The 23,051-nt window shown below is 43.3% G+C and overlaps 1 protein-coding gene across 2 annotated transcripts in view; it reads left to right on the top strand.

Moving 5' to 3' along the window:
• The window catches only part of PLD1 (phospholipase D1), a 67,918-nt gene that overhangs the window by 35,257 nt on the left and 9,610 nt on the right, over positions 1–23,051 (top strand). The window contains exons 10-21 of one of the 2 annotated variants that reach the window (XM_062582250.1): positions 26–175; positions 1,457–1,540; positions 3,271–3,352; positions 6,510–6,620; positions 7,727–7,933; positions 8,693–8,909; positions 9,864–9,977; positions 12,051–12,179; positions 12,474–12,592; positions 12,728–12,841; positions 21,707–21,817; positions 22,521–22,609. In XM_062582250.1, coding sequence (XP_062438234.1) covers positions 26–175; positions 1,457–1,540; positions 3,271–3,352; positions 6,510–6,620; positions 7,727–7,933; positions 8,693–8,909; positions 9,864–9,977; positions 12,051–12,179; positions 12,474–12,592; positions 12,728–12,841; positions 21,707–21,817; positions 22,521–22,609 — 1,527 coding nt within the window. The remainder of the gene's footprint in view (positions 1–25; positions 176–1,456; positions 1,541–3,270; positions 3,353–6,509; positions 6,621–7,726; positions 7,934–8,692; positions 8,910–9,863; positions 9,978–12,050; positions 12,180–12,473; positions 12,593–12,727; positions 12,842–21,706; positions 21,818–22,520; positions 22,610–23,051) is intronic. The other variant, XM_062582251.1, reaches the window with a different exon arrangement.

Raw genomic sequence — 23,051 nt, 5'->3', positions numbered from 1 at the left:
TCCCCATACGTCATTTGTTTTACAGGTCACTGATTTTGAAGTGTAACAGCTACAGGCATGCCCAGTGGTGGAGACAGGGAATAGACGAATTCATTCGGAAAAATGGCAAGAACTTTCTAACAGAGCACAGATTTGGGTCTTACGCAGCCGTGCAGGAGAACACGTTGGCGAAGTGGTAAGATATGGAGTACTGGAGCAAGAATGTAATCCATGTCACGCTTTTTGGAGAAAAAGGTGGTGCTATCTGCAGCAGGAAAAGCACAGACCTTCCTAATGGAGTCCTAAAGCCCGATGCATAGGTCTGTTTTCGTTCAGTAATTATAGGTAGTAGTGATACTGAGAAAAGCTGAAAAACTGTAGCTTTCTTGACTGGTAAGAGAATGGCAATACTTGTGAGATGACTGTTTTGGTCCTGTGGTGACTTTGCATCACAGCTAGTAGAATTTTGAAACATTGAATTTTGTAAGAATTTAAATACGTCAGTTCATTATTTTAAGGATAAAAATTGTATCTTGACACACAGGTAATTGGCAGGTTACTTATGAATTAAGGACAGAACTGCTTGTTCGTTAATGTATTCCTGGGTTCAGTTTTATCGTAGTTTCTGATTCTGGGTTGTAAACTTGTGGTCATGTAGGACTATTGAAAACGTCCGCCTCTTTTGCTACTTCCTTCTCTGTAGCTCCTTCATAAAGGAGCTGTGCTGCAGTCTCATTCTTTTGCTCACCTGTGACCAATGGTCTAGTCTCATCCTTCCTGTTCTAAAATTCAAGATATGTCCAGCACACAACACTTGCAAGGCTGATTCTCATTCTGTAGTATAGTATTGTCCTTCCAGACACCACAGATGTGTTCAGATGTAAATGTCACTCGTGGTTGAACAGCAACATCAGATTCAGGCCTTGCAGACTTGCAATGGAAGAGAATCAGCAAATGCAAATTTAGGCATAGTCTAAAGGTAACTTGGCTTTATGCAAGTAACCTTTCTTTCTGCAGTGTAACCAGACTGCGCTATGCTGTTCCCAGGAGCACCTCAAAAATTGATTCTGATTAGAATTAATCATACTCAATACTGGTGCTCTCATTGCAGCTTCTGTCCTGCAGCCTTCCACTGCTCAGGAAGTTTCCATAAATCAAAGCTAATAATATCACACTATCCTTTCTGAGAGCCAGACTAGCTCACATTAAGCAGAGCCCTGTGGAGCATTGTGTGTGGTTGTCGGGAGTTCCAGGTGGCACAAAATAATCCCTTATTGTGCCATTCGATTAGGATACTAATGGCAGTATGAAATCCTCACTGCATGTTGTCCTGATTCATGAAATTAGGTTTGTTTTTGCTTTGGAGAAGAGAATGTAAACAACATTAGCATTGAACCCTGTCAGTCTGCAGCTGTGAACTTTCTGTTTGATTAAGGGCAAGGAAAAATAAGTCTATGCACTCTGTTTGCTTTTACAGGTATGTAAATGCTAAGTGGTACTTTGAAGATGTTGCAAATGCCATGGAAGCAGCTAAAGAAGAAATTTTCATCACAGATTGGTGGTTTGTACTTACGTATTTGGATTTTGATTTGCCCTCTCAGGACATTCCCAACAATGCTGTAGTGTTCAAAGGCGGAAACTAGCCGTGCAGCCAGATCGTTTGGCAGCACACCCAAACATCATCTTGTGTTGTATTCAAAGACCTTTTCAGGAGGTTTGGCAGCAAAAGCACATGCTTGAAATCAACAGCTTGGTTGTCTCCTTCCAACCAAAGGGCTGAAAGTTGCATAAAGGCACCACCTGAATTGAAAATGTTATGGCTTGCATTGCTTCATCAGGAGTGTAAATCATTGCAAACCCGAGAGACAAGAATGTCCTTCAGTGCGAAGGGAATAGGGGCACTCAAATATCTGACTACTACAGTGCACTTCTGACATTATCCTTTCTGCTCCTCCTCACTGTCTTGGGAAGCCTTGTGCCACCAAGGAGAGCACTTGGAAGTGGATGTAATTTTGCTCTGCTCTTGAACAGGCCAGACAACAGAGAGGGAGTTTTGTAATGCCTTTTGTGAGCTACGTGGCTGCTTGGGGCCGAGGCAGGCCCCTATTCTTAACTAGCAATTTAATATGTTTATACATTACTATGGTGGTTTCTGTTAGAGCCAGAAAATAAAGTGCTCTTACGGTCCTCGAGATAGTTACTTGGCTGGATGGTGGTCATTGCTGCCTGTGCCCTACCTCTGCGAAGATAACCTGAGGTCAGCTTGGATCTTGGAGACAAAGCAACAGGGTAGACTCTAGAGCTAGGTTTTGGACTTCCTCTTTAACCTTGAGCAAGTCTCTGCACTTCTTTTTCTCCATCCGTAAAATGAACCTCTTATGACTCTTCTGCTTCCTGGAAGCGCTAGGAGGATTAATCCATGGTCTAGGTGGGAGTTAGAGTTAGTTTGAGAAAACTAAATGGGATGTTTGCCCTCACTGAGGGAACAGTGTTTCTTAAAATGAACACAAATGAACCAATGCCCCTGGAGCCCTACGTGCAGTATTGGGTAGTGACACAAAAGCATCACACTTGGGATGTGCTGCCTCTTACTTACCTCAACCTTTTGTTCAGACAACAGTCAGTTCTTAATGTACATTGGTAAAACTTATCGAAAGTTGGAGCTTAAGATAAAAATGCTGCTGTCAGAGGCGCGTTTTTAGGATGTAGCAATATGCTTTAATCAAGCACAAGTTCCTGAGCTCTACACAAAAGTAAAGGAATGGAACTCTGTGACCTTGCTCTGCAGGAGTTAGACAAGATTGCTTAATTATTCTGTGTAATCGTTAAAACCATGAATCAATAAAATGTCCTGTTGTGAGAGCATGTTGCTTTCTCTTTAGGCAGGAAGGAAAATTCAGCAGAAATCTGTTGTTCATTTAGCTTAAGCATGAGGAGAACTGAAATTCCAGCTATTTTTTTTTAATCTACATATTTGTTTCAATCTATCTTGGAATTTTCTGTCTTTGCATCTTTCAGAGAGAGTCCAAGTTTCCCTATTTCTATATAGCTGGTAAATTTGGTCTCATAGGTTGCTGAATACTAAAATGAATGTGCCACACACATTGCCTGTCCTCTGTAATGCTCTATTATTAAAAACAAAGAGCATGACATTGGAGTCGATTGTATCATTTTGGGACATGAGATTTCACATCGGCTTACATAAACTCCTTTTCTCTGCTTGCTGCGTTGATTATCTATGTCAATGCTTTGTTTGCAGACTGTGTTTTTCCCACCCCTTTATTTTCTTAGGCTGAGCCCGGAAATCTTCATGAAACGACCTGTTGTAGAAGGCAATCACTGGAGACTGGACTGCATTCTCAAGCGGAAGGCAGTAAGTGAGCTCCAACTTCAGCTTACTGCTCTGCAGTAAACCAGTGGGCATCCACCAAGTTACAAGGTCATACGTGGATTGGAGTGTTTGCGCTGTTTATTCTCATAGGAGTAAGAGTTAGAGCAAGCCTTATTTCCGCTGACCTTTGAAGTTGTGTTTTGATTTGCTTCCCCCTGTTTGAATTTGGAAGCGTTCAGAGGCAGAATGCTAGATCCTCTGATTGCTTCTTGCGTTCCTCGGGCTCAGGTTGTTTCAGCCTTGTGTTGTGACTGCTCCGGCTCCTAGTGTGGTCCAAGAGCTGTTGCTGTCTGGCTCTTTCCTTGTGGCATAGAGAACTTTAAGTGCTTAAAGAGACTAAACACTCGTGATTGTTCTTGGTAGATGGTTTGTACGTTACTGTGTTTTGCGGACAGGGTGTGTCATTGCCATGTAGCTGTGCTTCTGCTTTCAGAGCAGAAGCTATGAAAGATACTATCAGTCTTCTGTGAAAACCAAGGTGTCGTTAGCAAGAAGTCACTCAGTATCACCCAAAAGATAATGCTTACTTCCTAAAGTCTTCTCAATTTCCATACTTAATAATGATACGTTGTTCAGGTCTGCTACAACTAAACACTTATGTGCTGAAATTCTTAGCCATCGTTCCTTACTGTAGTTAACAAGTGCTTATTTTTGTCAAACTTCATCTTAGTGTCTCCCAGTCTTGCTGTCTCTTGTAGAACTCCTCCTACGTTGATGCTGCCCAGGCCAGGCTGCCCAATGCTCTTCTTACCATAGCTCTTTCACAGCTGCTGCCGTTGTTCATTTTAATTTTGAATTTTAGTGGAGCATAAAAGGCCTGCACCCAAAATGCTCTTTTTCATTTCCAAGCATGACTTAAGTGATTCAAGGAGGCTTTATTTTTTTTGATAGATGGCTCTTATTTCTTATGTCTCTCCTGGTTTCTTTATTCCCACCCCCTCCAGTTTCTATCCCCACAACTGTTGCATGGCCACTAAGAGGAGGAAGACCAGCCCTGCCCTCTTTGCCTGTCCCATCTCAGATGGTGACTCTGGTCACTAAGATTTGGGTGTGTTGCTATGGAGAAGGGACATGGGGGAAAGGGCTTTTAGCAGAGCATGTGGCTTGATTAGGATGAAAGGTTTTTTGAAAAGGTAGAAATTCAGCGAATAAACACAAATGGCATCATGTTCCTCTGAGCTGGAATCTGGTGTGGAGCTTGAGAGCAACGTAGTGACAAGTTTGACTCAGACTTGGACTCTTGCTTGTATCGCCATGTTATCTGAGCTAATAAATGCTTGTGCACAGTAAGCAAATGCTTATATAAACTGGGATTCTTGATAAGGCTTTTTTCGTTGCCTTTTAATTTCTCCTTCTCTGCCATTCTTCCTGAACTGACAGGTTCAGACCTGCTGTTGACCTGGTGCCTTTGCTAGTACTCCCTGTAAGAATTCCCTTGTGAAGCTCTGTGCTGATGTGCACTCTCCTTTTATTGCAATAATCTAAGATATGGGCAGGCCGCAACACGTATTAGTTCTGGATTTCAAGGAACAGCACTTGTGAGCCTGCTGAGTGCTTTTTTGTTATTTTGTTTTTTACATTTCCATCCACTCAGCAAACAGTTTATTTTGTTGTTGGTTATACTCTGCTTTCAAGTAACCAGTCTGGATCCAGACTAAAAAAAGCATGTTTAAAGGACCTGAATAAGCCAGAGAGAAAAGATGTTGAATTTGGGGTTTTTATGACTCTGGACTGTGTTTCAGTTGTTAATTCAACCAGTGAAAATACTAGTGTTAGGACTGGTAGTTTGCTGCACATGAGCAGAGACTCAGTGAGGGAGGCATAGCCAGGTGGGGGCTGTTGAGTATTGATTGACGTGGTGAAAGGGCAGGAGTCTAGGCAGCAGCACTAGAATAAACGTTGGCTGCATTCCTTCCAAATCAGTCATCTTAATAGTCCTCAGCCACTCCACATGCCTAGAAAAATATAGGATTTCTGTTTTTATCTGATTTTGTTGACTTGAGAGTAGTCTTATGTTCTGGCAAATGAATTGTATCCATAGGGCATGCTCACTGGAGGAATTTGGCTTTATTTGTTGTGTCGACATAGATGTTCCTGCAGCTATAAATATTTTGTGAGAGTGAGTAATGTTTCAAGGTTAGTTCATGGAAATACTTGCCTACTCTCTCATTTGTGGTGTTTCTTTGATTCAGCAGAGCCATTCTGGTATCTAGGTAGGAGTTTGACTGTCCTGTATGAGTGTATTGTGCTTCCTTGGCCGCCTCTGATTAGTGCACTCGAGTGCAGACTATCATCTGTAATTTGGAGACTTTCTAAACTCTCAATAGCAGCTTTATGGAAACAGGGATTTACAATGCTGTGGAAAGGTTAGGTCATTGGTTTCAGCTGACATACTCCACTGCAAGACGTGAAGCTATACTAAATTATGGCAGTGGAAGGTGTTCTAGTGTGTGACCAACCTCAGTAGGCAAGTACTTGGCAGTTTTGCCAGTGCTTTAACATCATCATGAGGGTTTCTAAGGATACAGTTATATTATTACAGTAACAGAAAACACTATTATTTGAGTATTGCTCGTTCTGTTCCAACTTGCTTCAGCTATAATAATTTCTTACAGCAAAAACCTTGCTGGCACTGGCTTAGTTGCATCTCCTTTGGGAGAAGGATGACAGTATGACTGCAGTGGTAACATTATCCTGCAGATGCTCTTAACTGTAGGCAAAACTTGGGAGAACATAAACCAGTAGAAAACTAAACTTCAGTGGATATGTGGAATATCATCATTATGTGGAGTGAATCATGCTTGCATAATTTTGCCTCAAAGGCTATTTAAAAATGGGAACTCTAAGAATGACCCTTTGTTGGGTTTCTGCTTACCTCAGCTCTTTACCCAAGAACCTAGATACTGAGCCCTTTTTTGGAGGCTGAAGTGCTTTCATGAGGGGTGAGGGCTCTGGCATGCTGTAGGATCAGGTTGCTGGATCTGGCAGAATGTAATCAAGAACGAGGTCAGTAATCACAGTCTGTATTTTTATCTACAAGAACAATATGCATACTGCCTCTTAGCTTTTCACTGCTTTTTAAATGGATTACGTCCATTGAAATATCTGCATACCATGTATTTCTTTTAACTTCTGACAGCAACAAGGAGTGAGAATTTTTGTTATGCTGTATAAAGAGGTGGAGCTTGCTCTAGGAATCAACAGCGAATACAGCAAGCGGACACTCATGCGTCTCCATCCAAACATTAAGGTAACTGTGCGTTGTGCAATCATATGAATGACACTTGTATTCGTTTGCTCTTGAAATCTAGTAAGGAATTTCATGGCTTGAGTTGGAAGTCAGCTGTTGTCTCTATTACAGTGGGAATAGTCTTTGAAGATATAGTCATGTGGTGCTTACCAGCATTTGAGCATGGCCACTTCATTTCTTTAGGTTATAAACTGAACATAAATTTGTTCAGTTTAGACTTGTCCAACCACTTACTGATCTGATTCCCAAGAAACATACTTCATGTGATGAGTTAATGGAGTTGCATCAAATGGAAAATCACAACTTGAGATTGTTGCCTCATATCAGTGTTTTTGTTCATATATAAATGAAGAGCGTCAGCAGTGGATGTTTACATTCCCATCATCTGATTCCCATCAGACAGCGTTGTGCTGTCTGTGCTGTTACACAGCTGCTCTGTCACAGAGCAGAAAATGAGTTGTGGGGCATAAGCTAGTAGATTATCGTGCCATCTCTTGAAATTAGAGACATACATCTTAATGAGACATAACGTATATGTATAGTATGCATTAGAGTGAATTAACAAACTACTAAAATAATAGATTTATTGTCACTTGATCAGTTGTCCCTGAAGGGAAGTGCTCGTGCACTGTCACCTACACAGCACGACTGCACAGTGTTTGTGGAAGCTGTGTAAATGACTTGGGGAATAGCCAGGTGAAACTCTGTAGCTTTTTCTGCTGCAGGTTGGTCAAATGTCTCTCCTCTAAGAGCAAAGAGCAAAATTGTAGACTGAATGTCTATAGTCAAGACTCCTTGACTGTGATCCTTTAACGAATGCCCTTATGCTGCGGCAGTTACTGGGCTAGGGCACATCTCTAACTGTTGCTGCGCAGGAATACCCCCATCACTGGGAAGCACCTGTGTGCCTCAGCTAGAGGGAAGTCATGTTGCTTCAGTAACTATAGCAATCTGACCATTTGTGTGGATGCATCTTATAAAAACTCCTGTGTTAACCCTGTTATCCTGAGCAGCCCCACAAAAGCTTGGCAGCTTTCTGGCTGGAGGTTTAAACTGATCAAGGAGGTTTGCAAAACAGCTGAGCCAGGCAGTGGTTCTCTTTCCAGGTGATGAGACACCCAGACCATGTGTCCTCATCCGTGTACCTCTGGGCTCACCATGAGAAGCTTGTCATCATTGACCAGTCCGTAGCATTTGTTGGCGGCATTGACTTGGCCTACGGCAGGTGGGACGATGATGAGCATCGCCTGACTGATGTTGGCAGTGTTAAACGCATGATGACTACAAAGTCAGTGTCGACAATCAATCTAGCAGTAAGTGAGCTTGTTCCATCTGGCTGCCCATGTTTAAATGTGTGCTCCGCAAGGAAAGACGTAGTGGGCTTGTGGTGTCGGGGGCAGGAACAAACCATATCCGCTTCTAAGCCTAGCATTGAGTTTAGAGGGTTTAAAGAGAAATAGTAATGAGAAGAGGGAAGTATCTGTGTATTGAATGACTCCTTAGGCTAGATCCTGAAAAGGTCAACCTCCACTAAAGCACTAGGTTTCCTCCAGAGCTTGGAGTAGCCGTCACAATTTGGAGGTTCTTAATAACATTTTTAGCTATAAGTGCGTAGGAACTTCTGGAGTGCTCCGAACTTACAGATGTTCAGGCCGTAAGCAGGTGCCTTGTTTGCTGAGCTGTTCTGATAACCTGGGTTTAAAGGCAATTTAAAGTGGTCTGATTTTATGGGAATTTCAGGAAGAGTAATAATCCAGAGTAAAGTTATGGATAATTCATTGAAGAACATACTGTTTAATAGAGCTTTTTGTTAAGTGCATCCTTGGCACAAATTCTCAAAAGCATTCATAATTCCCACTAAAACCATTGCAAGTTGTGTCTTTGTCACAGAGCAAACTTTGACTCGTGGTGTTTCAGAGCACTGAAGTGAATGATCACTTGTAATTAAAGGGGAGCTTGTCCACCTTTAATTTTAATAATAAGCTGTCCCCCTTAATTAAAGGTATGGGAAAAAACTGAAAATTAACTTGTATACATCAGCAGCAGCAATATCCTCTTTCTCTTTATTTAAGTCTGCAGCTGAGTCGTCTGAACATATTGCCCTGGAATCTCAAGTTATGTCCCCAGAAAACCATCTGCTCCAGAGAAATGCTGAAGATGCCTCAGACGTTTCAAAAATGAAAGGGATAGGAAAAACCAAGAAGTTCTCAAGGTTCAGTATTTATAAGCATCTCCAGAAACATGGCATGCACCATGCTGATAGCATCAGCAGCATAGACACTGAGTTAAGTAAGTAATGTTTTTCAACTTAGTTTTACCTAAATGACATCTATAAAGTACTTGTGGAGGTGGGTGGGTGGGTGTATGTGCACATTCACGTAATTTCTAGGGTAACGTGTTCTTTGTAAAGAAAGTAAGTTGATGAATTCCCTAACTATCAGAATAATAACTATGTTTAGTCAATATGTAAATTTGTGTCACTGCAAAACATGCAAGAAAGTTTTAAGTGGATTTGGATTTAGTTAATTAGTGATTGTCGTGAGCCATCAGATGACGTGATGTAGTGTATGTGATATCTATTATTTGTATTTTTGGATTTTTTGTTTTCCTGCAGTGGAGAATTGCATTTCACTTTTCAACTTGTATTTAGTATAACAAGTGAAACAATTACCGAATATGCTTATCTTCTGCCATACATTAGTGTTACGTACGTTTAATTTACTCCATTTAAATAGAAACATTCCTGATTTACTCCTTTCCTAGGTGAAAGGGCTATTCCACAGCTGATTATTTGAATGCAGCTTTTAATTCCACACATTCAAAACCAACTTCAATGCTAAAATTGAAAGCTAAATTTTATTCCAGCATGGACTTTTTATTTTGAAATCTGATTCTGAAGTCCTTCATTCCAGAGGCTGTAAATTGCTTGAAATGGGAATTTCTTTGAATTTCCCTTATTCCCCACCCAGACAGGTTCCACAATGATTTATTCCTCTGGCAGGAGGAAGCCTTGCAGGAGCACTGTTTGCATTGGTCATAGCTCAGGACATACTGAAGTCGCAAAGTCATCACTTTTATCTGTCTAGTTAGAAAACAACTAGGTCTTGAATCTGGTGGTTGCTTGTAGTGTCAGCAAATTGACATCTCATTTGAACTACTGTCATGCAAGTTGTTTTCAGACATGATCAGTAACCGGTATGCTGCGTGTTTTTGCTGTAAATGGAGCATCTTGACTTTCTGCAGGTTATTGTAACCCCACTAGAAGTCAACCGAATATAATCCAGAGTTTAAAACCCCATCTGAAAATGTTTCATCACCACACTGAATCCAAACAGGGGCTCGCTGAGCCTCAGGAGGGTAAGTGGAGGAAGGCAAAAGTGCAGACCCCCGTAGGCTTTAGCTGTCAGTGTTTTTTGCACTATAGCTTTGGTGAGAGTTAGGTTGGGTTCCAGGATCAACCTCTTCCTATTTGTGTTTCACACTCAACAACCTTATCACCCCATCTGAAGACATTCTTACAGAAATACCTTCTCTAGAAGCTTCAAAACCTTCAGCATAAGTTTAAAAAAAATATAAAAATACAGATTTGCAGTAATGACAGCAGGTACAGTTGAGAAGTTAATTCAGATTTTGGTTCATGATTATTCCAGCAGCTCCCTTCCTCAAAGGAATTGAGAACATATGTATCAGGCTTACTTTAAAATACCTAATGTAGAAGATGGACAGAAGAAACAGCAAATGGGCAACTGCCAGGCCCACATTTGGATGAGGATGTGAGCTTCCCTTTTGGCCCTTATTACAGTTAATGAAAGCATACTTGATTGAAAAAGGAGTTGGATGGTGATGAATATTGAGCTGTTCTGATCTCTGGACTGATGCTAAAAGGTGTTATTGAAAATGCCCATCTATATATATATAGGCAGATCATATAGATGCCTTTGATTTGGGGAATTGAGTAAGAAGTAGTTATTCCACATCCTTTTCTTTTTAACATCCTCCTCTGAGATGTTAATAGGCAGTTACAAAATGCTGGTTGCAAAGTATTGATGTGTAACAAGAAAAAGATGTATTTGCTCCACATGGGAATGAAGTCCTGTCGCCACTGTGGTCACTTCATGCTCATTCGTGAGTCAGTGTACAATCACAAGAGCTTGATACATGAAGTGTATTTTGACTCAACAGTACATCCCATATGTTCACATTCGTGCTTGCAGAGTCAGTGATTCTCCAGCTCCACCTGGACTCTCACTAGGAGCTCATGCTTTTCTAAGGCAGCTATGGTACATACTTGCTGCATGGCTTTATGGCATGGCTTGGCTTGACTCGGCTCATTTGGGTGTTTAAACAGTGCTGGCAGGGCTGGCTTCGTGTAAGCTGTTGTTACTACAGTGTTGCTGGTGTGTATTTTGTTGACTACTAAAAGATTTCTTTTGTGTGTGTGTGCTAAGGTATTTTCATGGTGTGGTTTTGGTGGTGTGGTTGGGTTAGGAGAGTACTGCTATTGGCATATTATTATGTATTTATTGCACTAGTACTTGATACATTAGATGAAGGCCACTCTCAGGGACAGGAAGTAATGTTAGTTAAACATTTTTGATCTAGGCTAACATTCTCTGTTTTTTAGGAGGGAGGAAAGAGTTCACCCTGCACCCAAAGTATGTGCTCTGGAAGACAGGTCCTCTTAGAAGAGGAATATCCCCGCAGATAATATTTTCGATTATTTTTAGGAGCATAAATTTGGAATTCATGATGTGTTTATTTAATTGTAAAACTCAAAAGATGGCATTGTTTGGAGGGGAGAGGAAAAAAAAAGACTACCCACACCCCACTCCTGCAAAAAACACAACACCTAACAAGGGAATCAAAGCTTTTTAATTGTTTCATTTTAGTTAATAAAGACTAGCTTGTAGTACAGGGGATGCACCCTATTATAGAGGGAACATCATACACCATCTACCAGAGAAGCTGAAATTAGTACATTTGTGTTGTAAAATACATTAAGTAGGTATGTATTATTCCTGTACATATTTCCGCTAAGGTCGGTGATAGCTGGGATTAGATCCCCACCTGGTACTGTTTAGGTGTCATGAGATTGTGGAAAGACAAATAATTATATTTTCTTTCTCTACATTGGACTAAAAGAATCTATATATTCTTTTAGTCCAACACAGAGAGGATTCACCATCTGCTTTTTGTTTCTGTAACAGGTTCATGTATATATAATCTATCCTGGTTGTGTATCAGAAGTATTAAAATAGGGAAGAAAAATATTTTAGTAAGTTCTTTGAAAGCAGCAGAAAGACTAGGTAGAAAACAGCTTCAACTTATTGAGCCTGCCAAGTCACACCATTGCTTTTTTGCTGAAGCAAGTTTCTCACCAATATTGTATAATTTGGGGATGTATGTTTGTGTCTCATTTACCTGTAACAGGTAAAGGGTCAATCCGCAGCCTGAAGACAGATGTTGGCGAGCTGCTTGGGGAAACCAGATTCTGGCATGGAAAAGATTATTGCAACTTTGTCTTTAAAGACTGGGTTCAGCTTGACAAACCTTTTGCTGGTAAGGGCCTTTGCACTGGAGTTCATTACTTTTCCCCTAAACCCTGTTCCATATCTTTCTGCCAGAAAGAAGCAGCAAAATCTCTTTAAAATATTGTAGAGCCAATTATCCTGCTACGGTCTACGGATTTGGGCTGGGAGTGGGGGGTTCACTGCACAGTAAGTCTGAAGTGCTCTGCACAGCCATCAATGTCATGCCCCAGAAAGCTTCAGCTTAATGAAAGGGACCCCACTATATTCCCCATGAATACATGGATTTTGGAAAAAGAAGAGGTATGCCTTCCTGTCCCCCTAGATTTCATTGACCGGCACACCACACCAAGAATGCCGTGGCACGACATCTCCTCCGTGGTGCATGGCAAAGCTGCACGCGACGTGGCGCGTCACTTCATTCAGCGCTGGAACTTCACCAAGGTAGGGGCGAAGGAGGTGGCGTGTGACCATGGATGGCCTCCTACCCCAGTGCTCACAGCACCACCTACAACATTCAGTTTTCTCATTCTGCTGTGGTTTTTTTCTCTTGTGTTTTTTTTTTCTTTGTCTGGGCAGATCATGAAGCCCAAATACCGATCCCTTTCCTACCCATTCCTGTTGCCAAAATCTCAGCAAACTGCTAATGAGCTGAAGTACCAGGTGCCTGAGGCTGTTCGTGCCACAGTCCAGGTGGGTGTTGATGGTCTTCTGCTCACATACTCCTGAAGTGAGCTCTTTTTGCATCTTTCTAACAGAAATTTAAAAATGTAAAATGAGGAACTCTTATTTATTTTAGCTTGTAACATAGGTGGTCAGATCATCAGTTAAAATAATGCAGCTGTTTCAGTAGAGATGTGGTAATGTACCCCTTCATCTTCGGAGATAAGTGGAGCAAACTGCAGGTAGTACTCAAGTTGTGGGAGTGCTGTAGCTGTGTAATTTTCTGTTTTGTTCTCTGCTTCTCTTCTTCTAATGCCTAACGTTTGTTTTTCTGCTTTGGGAAGGCTAGTGGGTTGGTGTTGGCTACTGAGTACTTATGCAAGATTTGAGAATTATCTACTAGGCTCCAAAGTCTTACTGGGGACTGGTAGCAGTCAGCTCAGAGCCCAATGACTTAAGTGGAGTGTTGGGGCTGTTGGTTTCTGTGTTAAACTTATTTGCATTTTATTCAGCAGCCGCTTAGTCATGTGGGTCCTTTGCAGTTCTTCAGAGTCAGCCCACGGTCACGTTTGTTGTAATCATCCTCACAGCTGGAATTGCAATAATAGCTATATTTAAAACCCTAGAAGAGTTTTAAGAGGAAGAGTTTGGGTTTAAACCCTAGCTATATTGTGTGCATATATTGAATATAACTTAGTGGGTATATACATGGACATGTTGAAGAATACCAAGTTAAAATAGTTATGTCGAAACAGCAAAACAATTGTGAGTGTCTGTGGCAGAAAGATGTGTGAACTAGCAGCGATCAGATCAAAGCGAGGAAGAGATCAAAGGGTGCCTTTTCTGGTCGTAATGAGCGTCCACCCAGGTGGCAGCAGCGCTTGGGGAGGCTTCGTGTGACAAGAGGCGGTTGTGCAGGCTTTGTGGGTTGTCAGGCATTTTTTGCTGCTTGCACGTGGTGTGAGTGGTGGCCAGCGTGGGGATCTTGTATCATCTTTATGTTGTGTAAAAGGTTCGCGCGTGCTTTACATCAGCCCCCAAAACAATGCTTGCAGCTTATTGAGAAATACACTCTAGCCTCAGGCACCGTCTTGCTTCTCTTTGGCTGTGAGCACCTCCCAGGCTGTCTGCGACGCCAGTTTATTTGGAAACCTTCGTGCTTTCACGGAAGCGAGGGGGCTTGTGTCACCTAAGCTCACTCTGACTGCAAGACTAAAACTTTTAAACTGCAAGTTTTGCTGTAGCAAAGAAAAGTTCTCCTTGTTACAGAATTAGAAAGTTACCAAAGGAGAAATGAAGCTGAACGTAGTCCCAGATCAAACTTTTCTTAGGCCCCATACTGCAGAGCTGCTGACTTAGGAAGGAGGATGAATACAAGCAGACTGATGGTGAGCTGTTTAAAAACTAGCCTCGCGATGATGTTATTGGGGAGCTGCAAATAACTGATACATTGCAGGAAATGATAGTCTGTTCTCAGTGATGCCATAAAGGGAAAAAGAATGCAGGTTTGTCTTGTGAATTATTCATTTGAAACTACCTTGATCATTTCTAATTTATGTGCAATTGCAGCCCTTAGAGACTCATTGGAGCAGCCCAGCCCTACACAGCATATGGCTAGATAAATTAAAACAAATGATGTTAGGCTTGAAAATATGTTGTTGCCCTGCAACACGCTGGCCTTCGCTGCCCCTTTGAATGCAGCTGCAGGGGAGAGCAGTATTTCACTCTCCGGGTGACGGCTGCTGCGCGCAGCACTGTGCACTGCTCAACTGGAAGTGCCGGAGCTAAAGCTGCCGAGGCTGGTGCATTCGTGCCACAAGTGCTTGGCTATGGAGCTGGGGTCCCAAAAGCTGTGTCTGCCCAGTGCTGTGTTCGGACTCCTTACCTCTGCCTCGCGGGAGGGCTGAGTTTTGTGCAGCTGGGTCGCCCCTACACTGAAGCACCGTGTGTTGGACCTAGAGCGGGATATCCATTGTGGGGCGTTGACGTGTGTTGAGTCTCCTTTTTTTCCTTAAGATGATCTCCTCAAGCTCTGAGACATCGTTTTGCATGCGTGCACTGTAATTTTGGCTGCCTCCTCAGTAATGTTCTCATTGTCCTGGTTTTCATTCATTCCCAACACAGCAGTGCACACGATAGGAAACCTGGTTACTGGGAAACTGTGTGGGAACCTGAGGAGGGTGGGCTCATGCGGAGAGAAGAGTGTAGCTTTCCTGAACCACCAAAAATGCTGTGGACGTCCCTGAAGTCCCCGCTGCAGGTTAATGACTGGCTCAGTCGTTCTTCCTGAAGATTTCAGATTTGACTCCTGCAAACAGTTGGGGAGAGGGGAGGAAACATGCAGTCTGAGCCTGAACCTGGTACCTTTCTTCTGGGGCTCCCAGGCTGCATGCTGGCCCAGCTGGCCAGGCTGTGCACAGAGCAAGCCCTCAGAAGCTCCTTTAAGGACACTTTTCCATGGGCAGACCACTGACGGCTTCAGTTTTAGGCAGGACCAAAGCCTGGCGTCTTCCCAAAAGCAGTGTGCAAGTGTGGGGGGACTTGGCAGGCACTATGGTGGCTCTTCATGCTGCTGCAGCTGATGTGATGGGACACTGCCCAGCTCCTAAAGTAGTGCTGGAGCCCGGCCTCGAGTACTGCATGAGCCATGTGTGCTTTCCCCCTTCCTTGCTGGGTTATCCCAAGTGGTGGAGTGCTAATACACCTGCTGGCTTTCCAGAAACAAATTTTCTTCTACTTTTCTTTTTTTCCTGCTTCCCTATCAAAATTTGCTGTTTTCTGTAGTATTCCTGAACATTAGCGAGACAGCTGCGTTTGCCATGAGAATTACATTTCTCTTTCTTACTAGCTCCCCAGGGCAAGGCACACCAACAGTGACATCAACCTTCTTTCTCTCCAATATACTAGTTTAGGACCAGAGGGCTGTAGGTTCCCACATCTCCTTTCAGTGGTACGGTCCATAAATAAGCAAATATCCGAGAATCTTTCTCTGACTCTTTTTGTCCAGAAAAACGTAGGCATGTTTTTCTTATTGATACCAAATCTTTTATTTGAACAACAGCCAAACACATATTTGGTATCTCTGTTGTGGTGCTGTTCAGAGACTTTATAGGTGACGCAGACCAGAAGTTGCTGCCTCGAGGTGAATCCAGCATCCAGACGCAATGAACATTCCTGACCAGTGCGTGGTTCTAGAAAATCTGGTGGCTGGTCTTCATGTTTCTGAACTTGTTTGCAAATCTGCCTTCAATTGTGGTAGATCAAAGGAAGAGAAAACACACAAGATCTGTGGGGGTTGTAGTGTTACTGCAAGCTCAAGCAACTGACCTGTCATCAACAGATTTTGGCCTTATTGTGCCATCTGGTTTTGCTCTCCTTTGTCAGAGGAGAACACCAGAAAGTGTGTGTTCAGGAGGTTTTGAAAGAAGACTGGAAAGCAGGAGCGGCACTAAAATGGGATCCCATGCAGGTAGAAGGAACATAGTTTGCATGTGGAGGTACAAGCTAGAAAGGAAGAAAAGAGCTAGTCAGACATCCTCTCACTTGAGCTTTGGGCTTTGCTTACAACAGCAATCTGATTGCACGTTGACTATTTTTTTGTAAGAATCAAGCAGCGTTCTGCCAAAGGCAGTGCCAAGTTCTTCCAACTCTTTCCATTCCACAGTTTGCAGTTATCATCCAAAGAAAGCATAGGAAAGGACGTGACGTGGTGAGGCAATATCTAGTTCATGATGTGAATGCAATGAGAATTTAATGCTCTGTCGGTGGCTGAAGGCCTCCTTAGAAGCCTGTATGAGAGCCCGCGTTGTTTGGAGTTTACGCACTAGCCCCCAGCAAACAAATGTTGTTACTGTTGTACGGGTTAAAGAAGTTGAAGAGAAGACAGGCCTGGCATAGCACTTAGCGGTGCTGTTGTGAGACTTCAGCGAGAGAAAGAAAAGACGACTCAAGACAACCCTCTTATTTGTGAGGGCTGCGCTGAAGTAGCTTGTGACCTTTTCTCCCTGAGAGGGAGAGTTTGGGTTTAAACCAGCTCTCTTAGAGTACTGTGATAGGAAAGGAGAAATTTCCAGGAGCAACAGACAAAATAGCATTTAAAGATAAATACACACTTGGAAGATTCTTACATTCCACTTTTCTCACCACTGATGTTTTCCAGCTTCATTTTCTAGCGGCTGCATCCAGCAGCTTCAAGATGCTGGCTTTGGTGGCTGCAGAGGTCTTGTCCTACCCCAGGGTACTAATCTGTCACTTCCTCGTGTCAGTACGGCTGCGGAGTAGCACTGTGATCAATGCTGGTTGCTCAGATGATCCAGATTAAAAATAACTTTCTCTTTATTTTCAGGAGGTCCGAGCCAGAACTCCTTCCATGGGTTTTGCTGCCAAAGCCAGCATTTCCTGAAACCACTTCTTCACCCTACACGTCCATTTCTTGGTCTTGCATGAAAGGGTGAAACAAAACTGAATTTTCTTGTAGTCCTGTATTACCAGAGATACAGCTGGGTATTTGTGGTTATACCTGGTAAGGGAAAGTGAACGGAAATGTGCATATAAACATTGTTAGGATGGAAGAAGAGGGCCCCAGTGACTGGGATGCAATCTAGGATATGGAGGAGCTAGATTCAGGGCAGCACCCTGGCATAAGCTTCTTGGATGATGCTGAGCCAGCCTTTTAGGACCTGCCTTGACACTTTGCTCTGCAGGCCAGGTTAGAGGGAAGCTATTTCTTTAATAGCAGGAGTGTGCTGACACAGCTGGAGTGATAGTTTTGTTAAGAGGGTAAAAAGCAACTGAAAAAGGGGATAGGTACAAGGACTGAGTCGTGCAGCCAGAGGACTGAAAAGGAATTGTCCTGTTGTGATTGCTTTGCCCCAAAAGCTCTCCTGTCTGATGACTTCTTCAGCTTGGAACAGACATCTCACAGCAGTTAGGCTGCTCTTTAAAGTGAGGGGATTCTGCACTATCAAGCTCACAATTTAGAAAAAAGGTATTGATTTATTCCTTGTGCCAAGCAAAGTTTCAACTATTGCTGCTGTAAAGGAAGGTGTGGAAGTTACTTTGTTCAGTGCAGGGCTCAGCAACTTATCTCCAGAGCAGAAATTACTCTTTGGGAATGTGGACAAAGTTAGTCAGCTAAAAGTTATTAAGGATCAGTGATTCATGCCCTGTAAAATTACAGTCTGCATTTTTCCAAGAGTGCAATTCCAGATTGCATTTGCTGGTGGGGCCCCCTGAACTGCTGCTGCCTGTGTCATGCTGAGATAAGGAGGTCCCCAGCCTGCTGTGTGCATGCTCTGTGTCCACAGACTTTCCCCACAGCAGGACGAAGCAGCAGAGGAAGCTCTGCAGGGCTGCTTGCCACCAGCTGGGCAAAGCAGCATAGCTGCGCGATCCCCTGGACGGGCTGGGGGACACTGCCACGCTGGTGTGACTGCAGCTTCCTGGTGGGAGGCTGGTGCCTGTGCAGAGCCGCGTAGTCGGTGAGCACCTCCTCTGTGCACAGCCACACAGTTTCACTGCTGCTGGCCTGTGGTCTGCAGGGTGCTGGGGCTGCAGGGAGCGGAGAGCTGTTTATGGTGACGTCCATCAGAAGTGCGGAGGCAGCAGAGTCCATCTGAGCAGCCCACATATGCTGCTTCCTTCCCACGCAAGTGTTGGTCCAGCCATTGCCCCACATCCTTCTTCTGGCACAGGCACCATAGCCATCAGGTTTTCCCAAGAGACCAGGCGGTAAAACTGCACTAAGCATTAGTGGCTTTACCTTCCTTCTCCTGTAAGATTCCTGGTGGCAATAGGAGGAGTAGCTTATTTTCACTTCAAGAGTATCCCTGAACTTAAAAATAAGATCCTTGTTTTTCAAATCTTGCTGCCTTGCTACTGGACCTATGGTCTGGATCACAACACTTGAGCTGTTGCTGGTTGTGTTTGAGGTGGGATTAGAAGAAGGTCACTTGCAGCATTTTGAAGTGAACAAAGGTTTGTTTTTGCCTTTGTTCTAAGTAGTTTTATTTGATCCAATTGTTCTTCCTTCTTCCTGTAAAGTGTTTATGGGATCTAGGCTCTGTGAGCCCATGTGTACCTGAAGGGCAAGTCCCAGAGCTGGCACTGACCCAAAGGGGAATGCTTGCAATGCCCAGTGGACACTAGGGCTCAGATCTTGAAGCTTGTGGCCATATGAGGCAGCACCTGAGCCATCACCTTGTTCTTCAAAAGCCCCTGAGAACTCTTTGCACCACTGTCTGCTGTACCGAGTGTGTGTGGCTTCAAGGTGGACTTTGAATCTCTCCAGATCATGTAGCTTCCTCTTCCTGATCCTATTTCTACCAGCCCAAACAACTAAAATAGAGCACCAGCCCTGATTGTATCTATCTAGTGTAAATCAGCACAGCACTGATTTCCGTGCTGATCTTACACCACCTGCACACTTGATTCTCAGGAGTTTGTCATGATGAAGACAGCCTTGGGGTTTAAACTAATTGTCCATTGACTGGTACACAGCATGAACCAGGCACTCTGGTGCTAACTGGGTAATGCCCCATTGATCCTAATGTGTTGGGGCCACCTTGCCTGTGTTGGGAGGGCTCAGGACCATAGCCATTGCAGCCAGGCTGCTCCCAGGAGCATGTGCTGACCGCTGAGTCCTTGCTTGTTGGTCCACATATTCCTGAAGACACTTTACAAAGTCAGGCGTGTTCTTTGTCATCATGTTTGAACGAATGCGGTTATGGACCACTTTATATATTGTCATTTCCAGCCTTAAGCAAAAATGGTGCAAGCAATCACAGTGAAAGATAAATCCCAGAATTAGGTGTCCAGTCAGGTAGACTTTCTTTGAGCTGATCTCGCTCGCTGTCAATTTATAATTTCACACCTGCTGCCATACACAGCCATTGGTAAGCAGGGTCAGCCAAGGGGCCAGAAAAAGAGCTGTGAGAGGGCCAGACACCACAGACTGGGAAGCTTGTCACTGCCGAACAGTTTCCCAGACATAGCAACTGGCTCCTACAGCTGTCAAGGACTTGTTGAAGGGAATTGCAGCTCTTCGCTTGAGTGCTAAAGCACACAGAGCAGCAGTCTGCACAGGCAAGTGTGCTGAGGGTAAGAAATAGCAAAACCTGTGTGCAGCCAAAGCTGTAAATATGAAAGAAAATTAGCCAGCTTTCTACCCAGAAAAGCTGTTTCTCTGTCCTTATTAATACAACAGGTTGCAAACTGTGAAATGCCCTTCAGAAGCTGAGCCCTGTATGGTGCTCGGTGACTTTGTCTCCGCTGGCTTTCGGTGGGGTTTCGGTGGTGCTCATCTCTGGGACTGCATAGAGCTCTTCCAAAATGTAAAGCACCAAGTGATGCTAAGCTTTGCCAGCAAAATGATTGATTAAAGCCTCTCGGGCATGAGTAGTGCACAGGCCTCTGGGCAGGCTGCTGCTGCTGGGAATTGCGGGGATCCCACCTGGCAGTGCTTAACAGAGGTTTACACAAGCGATGGTCAGCGAGCGGCCGTGCTTTGGCGGCTGCTCCTGATCCGCAGAGGACGCGAGGATGTACAGACCACCCCTTAGCTCAGGTTGCTGCAGCCCGTGTTTCCGCTGGAGACCTGCGGAGTGCTGCACGTTGAGGGTGAGCGGCAGTGATGGAGGGACAAAACGAGGAGCAAATCAGAAGCCAGAACTGGGTATTGAAAAAGAGAGCAAATCCATTAGAAGGTCTTCCAGAGAAAAATCTGGTTGAGCCCCAGAAGGAAACGGGGATTTTACATTTCCCTATATGCACATTTCACAGATTCTTAGCACCTGGATCTTGTCCTGTGCATAGTAGACCTGCATGCTGGTATAATGGCTGAATCAAGATGCCTTAAGGCTATTATTTCAATGTTTTATGTTGATAATGTTTAAAGACAGGCTAATGAAGAATAATTATTTCCCCTGAGGACATACCCAGGCAACACTTAATTAAAAATTACATTTCCATCTAGGAAAATGTCACTCAGGATGTACCATCAGTTGCATCTTGATGGAAAAGGCAGGAGTGGGAGATGCCATAGCAGGGAAGGCTCTTGAGTAGGAGCTGACTGCAGCAGAGAGAGGAGACTGTCTGCAGTGGACATTGCTAAGCATGGATGAGAATATGACCAAAGGTTATTTCTCATACTCATTTGGCTCTCTCACATAAAAACTGCGGGAGGCAGGGTGAAAATGTGCCCTAGGGATATTGCGATATCTACTTAAAGAGTGGATTTACGGTAAAAGTAAATAAATTAATAAGTCTGGGCAGTTGAATTCCTAGGAATTAAAAAGTCAAATAATCACAAATCTGATGTATTTTGCAAGAATTTGGCAGAAAAAATAAATGACCTTAAATGTTTAGGACAAAGACATGGCTTGTTACTGGACTGCGTGAATAAAGATGTACCTCTGTTTGTGCGGAAAAGAATCATTAATGCAGCTAGAGACTTCAACTTTAAAAATTTCTAAAGAGGATATTTGTGAGTGGTCATGTCCTGCTAAGGTAAGGGGTGACTTGGAAACTTAGGTCATTTTAAAATTACTCTATTGTAATACTTCAAGCAAGAACGAGGCTTCTTTGTTCCTTTTCCTATTTCACGCAGAGCTGTTTAGGTGGAAGAGGGAAGTAATGCAGCAATGGGACAGGGCCGTTATGTTTTTTTATCAAAACGTTATTAACACTATTAGTGCTATTTTAAAGCTATGTTTCTCCTTATTATAAATGCAATACAAATGGTAAATGCTGTATATATTACCTTATGTAGTGAAATCCTGACAAATGAACACCAGTTTTTGCCGGTTAAGAGCATTGCCTTTTAAATGATTTACTTGCAATGCAGCGCTGTCCTGGATGGGGCTAGAATTGGAAGCGTTAATCTTTCCTGCTTTTCAGGTGATCCGTTCTGCTGCTGACTGGTCAGCCGGCATAAAATACCACGAAGAATCCATCCATAATGCGTACGTCAGCGTGATAAAAAACAGCAAGCACTACATATATATAGAAGTGAGTAGACATGAGGGAAAACACTGACACCCTGAGCGTGGCTTGCAGCCGTCCGGGGTGTGGTTCTTTTTCTTAAGGTTTGGAGTTACCTTTCTATGAATTTTGAGGCGTGGATGTTGATACAAAACCTACTCTGAATCGTGGGGGCTGTTTCCTCTGACTGCAGTGCTCGTTGGAGCAGGCTGATGGGGGTGAACAGTGACAGTCGTCTGACCGTGAGGTGGAAAAAAGTTGGCCTCTCTTCGATGATTTTCTTGCCAGAATGGCCAGCAGCTTCCGCAACCTGTGCAATAGTCTTCCAGTGCCCTTGATGGCTTTGCTGGGTCCTTGGTGCGTGCCCAAACCTACGTACACGCGCAGCGCCTTGGTCTCGTGTCCATACAGCCTTAGAGCCCGTGGGAGTCTCCTGTGTCCGAGCGAGACTCGACGTCGCCTGAGCAGAGACACTTACTCTGCTGGTTTTTTGCAGCATCTTGTTTCGATGCTCTTTATGTGAACTTTCAAGAATGTGATTATTTAGTAAAGAGTATTTTGTTCCCTGAATGAAACACAAACATACATTTAATTTTTTTTTAAATTAACATCCTTTCAAATGACACAACACAGCTATCTTTAGTTGTTCTTGGCCTGAAATACAATAGGGGAATATTTTCTGTTCGTCGCTGGCACTGTCTGACTGTAGCTTTCCTTGCTTTTCCTGCAGAACCAGTTCTTTATTAGCTGTGCTGATGACAAAGTTGTCTGGAACAAGATAGGAGATGCAATTGCTCAGAGGATTCTTAAAGCTCACAGGTAACCTGTTATTAACAAGGCAATGAAAGGCTTCCAGATGCATTTATAGAATGTGATTTAAAATACTACTTTAATAGAAACAATTGTACAATTATTTTTCCAATGCAGCCCCTGTGTGGTCTAAATTGCACTTTCTCTTGCAGCAGTGAGACTCTGTAGTGGTTTCTTTGCAACCAGGAAGTGGTTTTCTGCACATATCTTGATGCAAATGTTATTTTTAACAGTGTAAATTGTTTGAAAAATGAAAAAAAAAAAAAACTCTCATTGAAACACGCCGTTGTTTCACAGCCTGCCAGTCTTGAACTGAGCAGTAAAGCAAGTTAATGGCTGAAATGGTTGAACTGAAATATATGGGTTATTTAAATTGCCTGTACAGAAAATTGCTTTTAAATAGCTGAAGCAAATGCATTTTGAGGATTTGACTATAGAGTTCAGCTGTTAC

Source organism: Rhea pennata, chromosome 9 (assembly GCF_028389875.1).
Source record: "Rhea pennata isolate bPtePen1 chromosome 9, bPtePen1.pri, whole genome shotgun sequence".
Lineage (NCBI taxonomy): Eukaryota > Metazoa > Chordata > Aves > Rheiformes > Rheidae > Rhea > Rhea pennata.
The sequence above is the reverse complement of the archived record's forward strand: the minus strand, read 5'-3'. Positions and strand labels throughout refer to the sequence as shown.